Source organism: Mchenga conophoros, linkage group LG13 (assembly GCF_057382185.1).
Source record: "Mchenga conophoros isolate Kocher_MC1m ecotype Shallow Benthic linkage group LG13, M_conophoros_male_GT1.1, whole genome shotgun sequence".
In the NCBI taxonomy this organism is placed as follows: domain Eukaryota; kingdom Metazoa; phylum Chordata; class Actinopteri; order Cichliformes; family Cichlidae; genus Mchenga; species Mchenga conophoros.
Genome location: NC_140538.1, coordinates 34,185,145 through 34,197,648, shown reverse-complemented (window position 1 = coordinate 34,197,648; position 12,504 = coordinate 34,185,145). Strand labels below are relative to the sequence as shown.

The following is a 12,504-nucleotide window of genomic DNA, read 5'->3' as shown; positions in this document are numbered from 1 at the left end:
ATGAAAACAACGGAATTAGAATGTATTAATAGTCCATTGTTTTCATTCTAATTCTGTTGTTTTCATTCAAATTCCATTGTTTTGATTCAAATTCAGTTCAATGGAAAAACAATGGAATTTGAATCAAAACAACAGAATTAGAATGTACAGAACAGAGTTTGAATGAAAACAACAGAATTAGAATGAACAGAACTGAATTTGAATGAAAACAACGGAATTAAAATGTACAGAACAGAGTTTGAATGATATCAAAGGAATTAGAATGTACAGAACAGAGTTTGAATGAACACAACGGAAATAGAAAGTACAGAACAGAGTTTGAATGAAAACAACGGAATTAGAATGTACAGAACAGAGTTTGAATGAAAACAACGGAATTAGAATGTAGAGAACAGAATTTGAAAGAAAACAATGGAATTTGAATCAAAACAACAGAATTGAAATGTATAGAACAGAGTTTGAATGAAAAAAACGGAATTTGAATGAGAACAAGAGAATTAGAATGTACAGAACAGAGTTTGAATGAAAACAACGAAATTAGAATGAACAGAACTGAATTTGAATCAAAACAATGGAATTTGAATGAAAACAACAGAATTAGAATGAAAACAATGGAATATTAAAACAAACAACAGAATTAGAATGAAAACAACGGAATTAGAATAGAGAACAGAATTTGAAAGAAAACAATGGAATTTGAATCAAAACAACAGAATTGAAATGTACAGAACAGAGTTTGAATGAAAAAAACGGAATTAGAATGTACACAACAGAGTTTGAATGAAAACAACGGAATTAGAATAAAAAAAAACAGAATTGAAATGTACGGAACAGAGTTTGAATGAAAACAACGGAATTAGAATGTACAGAATAGAGTTTGAATGAAAACAACGGAATTAGAATGTACAGAACAGAGTTTGAATGAAAACAACGGAATTAGAATGTACAGAACAGAGTTTGCATGAAAAAAAACGGAATTAGAATGTACAGAACAGAGTTTGAATGAAAACAATGGAATTAGAATAAAAAAAACTGAATTGAAATGTACAGAACAGAGTTTGAATGAAAACAACGGAATTAGAATGTATTAGTAGTCTATTGTTTTCATTCTAATTCTGTTGTTTTCATTCAAATTCCATTGTTTTGATTCAAATTCAGTTCAATGGAAAAACAATGGAATTTGAATCAAAACAACAGAATTGAAATGTACAGAACAGAGTTTGAATGAAAAAAACGGAATTAGAATGAACAGAACAGAGTTTGAATGAAAAACGGAAGTAGAATGTACAGAACAGAGTTTGAATGAAAACAATGGAATTAGAATGTACAGAACAGAGTTTGAATGAAAACAACGGAATTAGATTGTACAGAAAAGAGTTTGAATGAAAACAACGGAATTAGAATGTACAGAACAGAGTTTGAATGAAAACAACGGAATTAGAATGTCACGGTCTGCGGAGGCAGACCGTGCGGGAATGTGTATGGTGGACCCAGTTGCGAACACAAGCGAGGATGCAGGAGTGGATTTAAACAAAAGCGAGCCTTTTATTATGGCTGATGAAAGGAACAAAACAGAGTGAAGGCAGCATATGAGTAGTAGCTCAACAGAAACCTAAACTGGACAAACTAAGGAAAGGCTATGACTGGAAATACGGAACACAGGGGGTGGGAACACAGACGACGCGACACAGACTGTATGAAACACAGGGACTAAATACACATGAGGGATGATCAGGGGAAGTGGATGCACACGGGGAACACAGGTGAAACTGATAATCATAACAAGACACGGCAGGAGTGAACGTAACACTGATGGGAGATGGGCAAAGTAAAACAGGAAGTACACAGAGGTTCAAACAGGAGGAGAGAGAGCACGGGGAGAACGCAGACATAACGGGCTGGGGAAAACATGGAATAAAACACAAAGAGAGACGAGGGCTCATAAATACACAGAGGGGCACACAGGGGGTAAGAGTCACGAAGGGAAAACACATAAGGAACAACGTAACAGATCAACCCAGGAAGCATGGCCTAAATAAAGAACAAAATACAAAAATACATGAAAACTAAGAATACTGGGCCCACATGGCCCAGGACCATGACATAGAATGTACAGAACAGACTTTGAATGAAAACAACGGAATTAGAATGTACAGAAAAGAGTTTGAATGAAAAACGGAAGTAGAAGGTACAGAACAGAGTTTGAATAAAAACAATGGCATTTGAATCAAAACAACAGAATTGAAATGTACAGAACAGAGTTTGAATGAAAACAACGGAATTAGAATGTACAGAATAGAGTTCTAATGAAAACAACGGAATTAGAATGTAGAGAACAGAATTTGAAAGAAAACAATGGAATTTGAATCAAAACAACAGAATTGAAATGTACAGAACAGAGTTTGAATGAAAACAACGGAATTAGAATGTACAGAACAGAGTTTGAATGAAAACAACGGAATTAGAATGTACAGAACAGAGTTTGAATGTAAACAACAGAATTTGAATGTACAGAATAGAGTTTGAATGAAAACAACGGAATTAGAATGTACAGAACAGACTTTGAATGAAAACAACAGAATTAGAATATACAGAACAGAGTTTGAATGAAAAACGGAAGTAGAATGTACAAAACAGAGTTTGAATAAAAACAATGGAATTTGAATCAATACAACAGAATAGAAATGTACAGAACAGAGTTTGAATGAAAACAATGGAATTAGAATGTACAGAACAGAGTTTGAATGATATCAAAGGAATTAGAATGTACAGAAAAGAGTTTGAATGAAAACAACGGAATTAGAATGTATTAATAGTCCATTGTTTTCATTCTAATTCTGTTGTTTTGATTCAAATTCCATTGTTTTGATTCAAATTCAGTTCAATGGAAAAACAATGGAATTTGAATCAAAACAACAGAATTAGAATGTACAGAACAGAGTTTGAATGAAAACAACGGAATTAGAATGAACAGAACTGAATTTGAATCAAAACAATGGAATTTGAATGAAAACAACAGAATTAGAATGTAGAGAACAGAGTTTGAATGAAAACAACAGAATTAGAATGTAGAGAACAGAGTTTGAATGAAAACAACGGAATTAGAATGTACAGAACAGAATTTGAATGAAAACAACAGAATTAGAATGTACAGAACAGAGTTTGAATGAAAACAACGGAATTAGAATGTACAGAACAGAGTTTGAATGAAAACAACGGAATTAGAATGTACAGAACAGAGTTTGAATGAAAACAACGGAATTAGAATGTACAGAACAGAGTTTGAATGAAAACAACGGAATTTGAATGAAAACAAGAGAATTAGAATGTACAGAACAGAATTTGAATCAAAACAATGGAATTTGAATGAAAACAAAAGAATCAGAATGAAAACAATGGAATATTAAAACAAACAACAGAATTAGAATGAAAACAACGGAATTAGAATGTACAGAACAGAGTTTGAATGATAAAAACGGAATTAGAATGTGCAGAACAGAGTTTGAATGAAAAAAACAGAATTAGAATGTACAGAACAGAGTTTGAAATAAAACAACGGAATTAGAATGTACAGAACAGAGTTTGAATTAAAACAATGGAATTAGAATGCACAGAACAGACTCTGAATGAAAACAACGGAATTATGATGTACAGAACAGAGTTTGAATAAAAAAAACAACGGAATTAGAATGAAAACAACGGAATTTGAATGAAAAAAAGCAGAATTAGAATGAAAACAATGGAATATTAAAACAAACAACAGAATTAGAATGAAAACAACAGAATTAGAATGTAGAGAACTGAATTTGAAAGAAAACAATGGAATTTGAATCAAAACAACAGAATTGAAATGTACAGAAGAGTTTGAATGAAAACAACGGAATTAGAATGTACAGAACAGAGTTTGAATGAAAACAACGGAATTAGAATGTACAGAACAGACTTTGAATGAAAACAACAGAATTAGAATATACAGAACAGAGTTTGAATGAAAAACGGAAGTAGAATGTACAAAACAGAGTTTGAATAAAAACAATGGAATTTGAATCAAAACAACAGAATAGAAATGTACAGAACAGAGTTTGAATGAAAACAATGGAATTAGAATGTACAGAAAAGAGTTTGAATGATATCAAAGGAATTAGAATGTACAGAAAAGAGTTTGAATGAAAACACCGGAATTAGAATGTATTAATAGTCCATTGTTTTCATTCTAATTCTGTTGTTTTGATTCAAATTCCATTGTTTTGATTCAAATTCAGTTCAATGGAAAAACAATGGAATTTGAATCAAAACAACAGAATTAGAATGTACAGAACAGAGTTTGAATGAAAACAACGGAATTAGAATGAACAGAACTGAATTTGAATCAAAACAATGGAATTTGAATGAAAACAACAGAATTAGAATGTAGAGAACAGAGTTTGAATGAAAACAACAGAATTAGAATGTAGAGAACAGAGTTTGAATGAAAACAACAGAATTAGAATGTACAGAACAGAATTTGAATGAAAACAACAGAATTAGAATGTACAGAACAGAGTTTGAATGAAAACAACGGAATTAGAATGTACAGAACAGAGTTTGAATGATAAAAACGGAATTAGAATGTACAGAACAGAGTTTGAATAAAAAAAACAACGGAATTAGAATGAAAACAACGGAATTTGAATGAAAAAAAGCAGAATTAGAATGAAAACAATGGAATATTAAAACAAACAACAGAATTAGAATGAAAACAACAGAATTAGAATGTACAGAACAGACTCTGAATGAAAACAACGGAATTATGATTTACAGAACAGAGTTTGAATAAAAAAAACAACGGAATTAGAATGAAAACAACGGAATTTGAATGAAAACAAAAGAATTAGAATGAAAACAATGGAATATTAAAACAAACAACAGAATTAGAATGAAAACAACGGAATTAGAATGTACAAAACAGAGTTTGAATGTAAAAAACGGAAATAGGATTTACAGAACAGAGTTTGAAAATAAAACAATGGAATTTGAATCAATACAACAGAATTGAAATGTACAGAACAGAGTTTGAATGATAAAAACGGAATTAGAATGTGCAGAACAGAGTTTGAATGAAAAAAACAGAATTAGAATGTACAGAACAGAGTTTGAATAAAAAAAACAACGGAATTAGAATGAAAACAACGGAATTTGAATGAAAAAAAGCAGAATTAGAATGAAAACAATGGAATATTAAAACAAACAACAGAATTAGAATGAAAACAACAGAATTAGAATGTAGAGGGTCCGTGTACTTTTCGGTATTTGAAGTTTCGTTTCAGAAAGTATAATTTAAAAAAGAAAATGAGACACTTATTTAATTCTCAACTTAAAAAGCTAAAATGAAAAACGTAAAACAATTGTTTTTTTCATTTTGTCCTTTCGCACATCAGAAACGAAAAACCCAAGAAAAAAGAACGAGAAAGGGCCCTTTATTTATTTTGTCTGAACCGGAAGTTTTAGTAGGTCAACAACCTGTACAAGTGATGCGCAAACTTATGGCAAACACTGTAGTGTGGACATCATGACGTTGGAAAAATACTCAGACGTGATCATGGAGATGGCAAAACAAGGCCTGTCATCGGAAATTATATCAGAGCGTCTGTCATATGAACACGGGGAAGTGAGAGGATTTTCTGCGAGAAATGTTAGAAAGTTTTGTGCTGAGCAAATCACTAGCTGTCGACTCTCGGACACACGGTTGGAGCTTGAGGTGACACAAGCTATAAATGAGGTAAGGTACTTTCTTCCTTCACCTTATGACTGTGTATGGTTGTCTTAACTGGGTTGTAAGGGGGTTAGTCTAGACTGTGTGCGCGCGCCCGCGCGTTTTAGCGTCTTGCGGGTGGTGGGTAACGTTAGTTATTTTAAAGATGTCTCTCACTGGTATTTGTACAGTTAATTAGCACAATACTTTAGCTTTACACATTTGCTTTCAGAATAAGCTACTTTACATTTGTTGTTCTAGTAGTAGCATGATCTTTTATTTTAAACAGGTGGGCCCAACATATGGCCGCAAAATGATGAAGGGCTATCTGTCCACAAAAGGGGTACATGCTGCAGAGGGACGAATTGGGTCAATTTTAAGAGAGGTGCATCAACCTTATCATGAAGCAAGACGCCAGGTAGCCTATGTTATTTAATCTTCCACTAGAACTGTATTCCAATGTTCTTTGTCATATTTGTGATATACATCATGTAATGGTAGGGCCTAATTCTGTTTAACAGATGTACGCCCTGCTTTAACAGTTACTTGACTCTTCCTCAAACGTATGATCAAATCTGCCTTTATCCAGTCAGCTGTCATTTATTTTTGTGATTTTTTTGTAAGGGAGCTCGGAATCTTAATCCCACACCGTACCATGCTGAATGCATGGGGCACAAGGTTCACCTGGACCAAAACGAGAAACTTGTAATGTTTGGAGTCACCCATGTTTTAGCTGTAGATGGATTCAGTAAAAAGATTGTGAGTCATTCCACAATGCCAATCAAAAACAACTTGAGCATCTATGAATATGTTTTCAGGTAATACAACCTCTCAAACCATTTATTTCATCTTAAGTGTTTTGATGGACATGTTAGTCATATTGGACATGAGCTGCACCCAAATTTACAATATTTGAATTTAAATTAGACATGCAACAGATGGGTCTGGTTATGTTCCTGAATATAATATATTAAGAACTTACCAAACATTTTGATCAACATTTTCTATTAATGTAAAAATAAATAAAATGGAATTGCACATGAATCATTTAACTACTTTATTGCAATTAATCAGTGTTCATTTATGAATGGAACAAGGTTCTTGGATTTCCACATATCTTTCAATTGTTCTGACATACATCTAAAGTCTGAGCATGACAGTGACATTGCAAAGAAACTTAAGAAATATATGTTGTCCTACTACAACTAAAATATTACCCAAAAAAAACATGAATGAATACATTCAAAATAATAACACCTTTGCTGGTCTTAAAGCAAAATAGTTAATAAATGTTCTTTATTTTTCCTGTACCAGACCTGCAGTGATCACCTATGGTATGTGGGACCAGGTGCGAGTAGACCATGGAAAGGAATTTTATTTAACACTGTTCATGCAAGAGATGCTGTCACATCATCGCTTCAATCAGGAGAGACTGCCTTATTTACAGACCTCATCCACAAGAGTAAGATTTAAGTACCATTAACATCAGCTGAAATTCTTATACTATTACGTGTACTACTACGTACATTTAAGACATGTTTCTTTTAACTCTTTTAGAACCACACAGTTGAAAGGATTTGGCCTGAAATCAACAACCGTGTCAACTACCCACTAAAAACTGCCCTACTCCAGCTGATGGACCAGGAGGAGATAGATATGGAGGATAACCTTGTGCGATACTGTGTGTCCAATCTAACCTGTCAGCTGTGTAACATTGGTCTTGCAAGTGTGGTAGAATCATGGAATGCTCATAGAATCCCAGGTAAAAAAAAAAAAAAAAAAAAAGTCAGATTGCTTACAACCCTGATAATGAACATTTAAACACCTCCTCTATTTTTTACAGGAAAAGGCATACCAAATCACTTTGCAGAACATGGGTGTAAAAGAAGAATTTCTCCAGAGCTCTTGCCAAATGCACTTGAAGCAGCAGACCTTTACAGGCAGCACTTGGGATCTGCACTCAAAGAATATTCGACTTTTGGAGTTGATCCCTTCACAACCGAACAGGACAAACTTAGAACAGAGAGTCATTTTGCAGAAAAATATCCTGATATTTCACATTTGTTTTTTAGAGCCGTAAATGGTGACTTTATGCCATACAAAGAAGCTCTGCTCTGTCTCATAAACATAACTCAGAGAAATGTATGAACCACTGCATCTGTAAACTGTACAGAACAGACAAAAAAAAAAATCAACTGACTGTAAACATTTGTGTGTACACACTACATTACTCCTCTGCAAAAAAAGATTTCAATACAGAAAATGCAGCTGTTAGACCAGTAATTTGTAGAACTCCGTTGTTACTCTCCCTGCATTTTGCACAGTGCTGTGATGTCTCTTGCCACTGTTCCACACATGTCTTGCAGCCAATAATGCTTCTGCAGCACAGTGAGAACACTGGATCCTCAATGATGTCTGCAAAAGTAAATCAGATAAGTGAGACTGTTATCCATTTATGTTGAATTTAGTTCAAACTATAGGTTCAAAGTCAGTCTTGACATAAATTTACAGACAGCATGCAGAATATTTTTGGTTATTCTGTAATTCCTCTTGTTCACGCTGTTCTGAGAAAGTCCCTGTCTATATTTTTGTCTATAATTGATGAGGGGCAAAATCAGTACATTTTCTCAATTAGCAAGCAAGAAAAATGAAAAAGTTACAGGTACTTGATTCAATATATGCAACTACAGTCCCATTTTAAATGTGAACTTTTTAGTTTTACATTACTGTGAACAGTGTACCGTCACCCATACTGACATTGTAATCAATTTGAAAAGCTATACTTTCATAGTCAAGATTGCAAGGAGAACCCAAATTAAATGTGCATGTAAACTTTTGAATGTTATGTTACAGTAGACCTGCATCTTGATTGTCTGTGCCTAAGTATTTAAATGGACACTGCTGAATAAAGAGCCTATGTTTGGTAAAAAAATGTTTGTCCAAAGTAATGATTGAATGTGGTTTGACATTGTTTTAATTGTAATTAAAATGTTAGTGTAGATGTAATGTATTTACTAAGCAACATTTGAACATACTCATACAAACCACGCAGCTAAATCCCTCCTTGAGTGTCTGCAGCTTGGGGGTTGTGACTTTCTGGGCAACTGCAAGATCAGTGAGCTCTTTGATTGCTGCTGTGACAGCTGGCAGACTTTGAGATGCCAACACCAACTCTTCTATTTTGTCACTCACTTCTCCCAAACTGGCACTGTCATCATCTTTACGGCTGCTACAAATAAAAATGGATAATCAGATGTCAAAGCTACTTACTGGCTTAAAGAAACATCACATCACTTACTGATAGATGATGATTTATGTAGTGATGTCTTACTGCTATTATAGGATTTAAATCAAATTAATTCTTCTATATTGATGTTCATCCTATACTATATACATATTTATTCACATACCTCAGTTTCTTCCTCTTTGTTCCCTGGAGGCAATTAAAGTCTTGTTCAGGCACAGCAAGAATTTTTCGTGCATTTTGTCTCCAGTACTGTGACCCTACAGATGAAAAACAAAACCAAAGAAACCTGTTTAGAAGCCAATACCATATTACCCAATAAATATTACAAAGAGTCTGGTAAGACATGTCTCTCCATAAGATATGGGCTTTAGCTGTAATATTATGGCTCACCTGTTGTGCCCTCCGACTCCAGAATTGCATTGCCCTGTGCATCTGTCAAAATTATTGGGTTGTAATTACCAATGGCATCTTGCACTTTTCCTACTATCCCTTGAAGCGTAGCCTCAGACTCCAGGAATCATACAACCACCATTCTATTGGGAATCAACCTCCCACCAACTACATCTGCAAAGTACACTGATCTGTAAAACAAAACATAATAATTTTACATATCTTGTAAAAGACAGCAGGCCACAAATCCATTCAGTGATTGCTATAGGCAAATTGTACTAAAACAGCTTTGCTATTCTTAACAATTCAACTATCCATGCACCTTATGTTTCTTTTTATTTTGCCTGTTCTGTAATTTAATATTCAAGAACACAGACTCATCCTACCTCTGAAATGTTTTGGAGGACATAGGGGAACTTGAAGTAGCCTGCTGTGAACGTGAAGGTGCAGACGCTGCCACAGCTGGTGCTCGCATAAATGCAAAACGCTGCCCGCTGGAACCTGCTGTTGGAATTGACTCCATGTCTTCTCCGTGGACTTCATAGTGACCTCTGGGTGTAAGGTCTAATGCGCTGAAAACACCAGAGACCGCACCGGGGAACATAGCCACGTTTGAATCATCCGTGATGTACAGAGTATGCGCGGATACCTGTTTAAGAAAAGTTTCCGTAAATCACGTTGCTCTGCTAACGTGTTACTCCTGTGCACACGGTTAATAGGCTCTAAAGGCTTACTTATTAGCTAGTAGCCGGTAAAAGTCAATGAATAACTATTTACACATTAGCACATGTGCACAATTCACATATTAGCACAATGAAGACGGCTAGACATAGTATTAGTAAAAGTAGGCCTACATGAAATCACCAAATGTTAACGTTAGCCGTTCCGCAGTAAGGAAGAACAATAACGTTCATAAAAAAACTGCTGAAAGCAAAGTTTGCGAAGTTTACATATCTACCTGAAAGATGCGACCCAGTTTTTCTGCAGTCATGTCTTCGTCCCGGAGTGTCACTCTCTTAGTTTTCCTAAAAACAACGTAATGGTCCATCCTCTGTTTATTCCAGTGTAACTTTAAGGCCGTCGATCTCTTGTGTGGGGGACGGTGTGCGCGCGCCATAAAAAAACGCGCAGAAGAAGTACTTCCCGTTTCAGACATTGAAAATGCGTCTATTTTTTTGTTTTTGCGCTAGTATACTTTCATTATTTGAATCACGAAGAAATCCAAAAAAGCACGTCTAATTTTAAGTGTATGACGGCTATTTGTTACCACCGAATGAAAAAACAAGTTATTTTCGCCCATTTTATTCTTTATCAAAAATTTAAAAAAATGAAAATTCTTTTAAATATCATTTTTTCGTTTTGGTTTCTGAAACAAAACTTCAAATACCGAAAAGTACACGGACCGTAGAGAACAGAATTTGAAAGAAAACAATGGAATTTGAATCAAAACAACAGAATTGAAATGTACAGAAGAGTTTGAATGAAAACAACGGAATTAGAATGTAGAGAACAGAATTTGAAAGAAAACAATGGAATTTGAATCAAAACAACAGAATTGAAATGTACAGAACAGAGCTTGAATGAAAAAAACGGAATTTGAATGAAAACAACGGAATTAGAATGTACAGAACAGAGTTTGAACTGTCCAACTCGGAATATTCGGTTTCAGAAAGGCTGATAACAATTAGTTCAGTCAACGCGGAGTTGCTTTCACCCCAAGTGAAGCGCGCGGACGAGGATACATAAAGCCCTGATAAGCGGAGCACAGATTAAGCGAGTCACCATGGAGACGGAGGGAAAGAAGGCGTGGTCAATGTATTTTACAGCGCTTGAGGCCGAAATTCTGATGGCAGCATATGCCGATAACACGCAAATTCCGCGGAAAAAAGTAACACAGCCACAGCTGCGAAAGACAGGGAGCATGCATGGCAAAACATAGCCGACAGAGTCAATGCGTGAGTGTTAATATAAACATTGATCTAGGGATTTCCACCCATTTAACACGTTATTTTATCATATGTTATTTTATTTGTTATTTTATACATTTTATTTTGTGATGTGATGTGAGCGCAGGTGCAACCCAACAGGCCCCAAACGTTCCTGGCAGCAAGTAAAAATGAAATATAAAAATATAGTCCAAACAGGTAAGGTGTAATTGTATTATGAGCCATAGTGCTTGGTCTGTTTGTCCCATGTAAATCAATTGCAGTTAGAGGCTACATTAATTTTCTTTCTGTAAGCACTTATTGAAATTATCTGAGCACATTACAAGTACATATTTGCTTACTCTGTATGCTCAAATGTGGCCCGTTATAGCCAACAGAAAAAAAGCGGAGGCCCGAAAAACAGGTGGGGGTCCTCCACCACCACCACTCACAGAGGCTGAGCAGTTGGCCCTCAGCCAAAACAGTGGGCGCCCTGTGGCCGAAGGCATCTCTGCGGGGACATCCTCTGAGTCAATAACCCCGCAAGACACAAGTGTCTACATAGGGGGTAAATCCAAAATAATACATGATGTGCATACATCCTTTCTAATAATGAAGAAACATTGACAGCTGTTACAGAGGAGGAAGCAACAGAGACACTTTATGAGGTGTACATCTTTTAATACTTTGTGTACAGGAAATATAGGCGACCAATAAAGCCAGTTGAACAAAAAATCTGTTTATTCTTCTTTCAACATGTTGAGGTGATGGGTCAAAAGAAATGATTGTGACATATGGTGTCTCTGACTGCACTTCCATCTTGTATGTCCGTGGGAGGGTCAGGATGTTCATGGTTTGGATCACTGCTGATGTTTGGTTCAGAAGGACAGTGTTCTCCTCTAATTGTGGCAATGTTGTGAAGAATCACACATGCCACAATAATGTCACATGCCCTTTCTGGGGTGACCCTGAGTCTTTGCAGGCACTGGAACCGGGCCTTAAGCATTCCGATAGTCATTTCAATTCTGGCTCTTGTCCTGCAATTAGCCAGATTATATCGCTGCTGTGGGCCCGGTTCAGGGTCAGGGTAAGGGGTAAGCAAATAGGGTAAACATGGATACCCCCTATCACCAAGCAAGTAGCCAGTGAACTCTCCTAAGACAGAAGGATACACTTCAGTTCAAATGTCCCTGAAGCAATTGGTCTTTATA

General features: G+C 35.4%; 2 protein-coding genes across 2 annotated transcripts; one reads left to right on the top strand and one right to left on the bottom strand.

Moving 5' to 3' along the window:
• Window positions 1–5,548: 5,548 nt before the first annotated feature.
• On the top strand, window positions 5,549–8,641 carry LOC146561801 (uncharacterized). The gene is made up of 6 exons (XM_085243121.1): window positions 5,549–5,758; window positions 6,021–6,149; window positions 6,356–6,549; window positions 7,046–7,193; window positions 7,289–7,493; window positions 7,575–8,641. The coding sequence occupies exons 1-6, from the start codon at window positions 5,549–5,551 to the stop codon at window positions 7,877–7,879; spliced, it is 1,191 nt and encodes a 396-aa protein (XP_085099247.1). The 3' UTR covers window positions 7,880–8,641.
• LOC146561800 (uncharacterized) lies at window positions 5,628–10,359 on the bottom strand. Its single transcript, XM_085296391.1, has 5 exons — window positions 10,327–10,359; window positions 9,369–9,486; window positions 9,142–9,235; window positions 8,767–8,960; window positions 5,628–8,146 (listed from the first exon to the last, which is right to left on the bottom strand). Exons 1-5 carry the CDS (start codon window positions 10,357–10,359, stop codon window positions 7,959–7,961), a joined length of 627 nt encoding a protein of 208 aa, XP_085152517.1. The 3' UTR covers window positions 5,628–7,958.
• Window positions 10,360–12,504: the final 2,145 nt, after the last annotated feature.

Coding starts and splice junctions, on each gene's coding strand:
- LOC146561800 (XM_085296391.1), bottom strand. CDS start 10,359: ATGACTGCAGAAAAACTGGGTCGCATCTTTCAG. Junction 9,236..9,368: donor GGAGTCGGAGGGCACAACAG/GTGAGCCATAAT, acceptor TTTCATCTGTAG/GGTCACAGTACTGGAGACAA. Junction 8,147..8,766: donor TAGCTGCGTGGTTTGTATGA/GTATGTTCAAAT, acceptor TTACTTTTGCAG/ACATCATTGAGGATCCAGTG.
- LOC146561801 (XM_085243121.1), top strand. CDS start 5,549: ATGACGTTGGAAAAATACTCAGACGTGATCATGGAGATGGCAAAACAA. Junction 5,759..6,020: donor TGACACAAGCTATAAATGAG/GTAAGGTACTTT, acceptor TATTTTAAACAG/GTGGGCCCAACATATGGCCG. Junction 6,150..6,355: donor ATCATGAAGCAAGACGCCAG/GTAGCCTATGTT, acceptor TTTTTTTGTAAG/GGAGCTCGGAATCTTAATCC.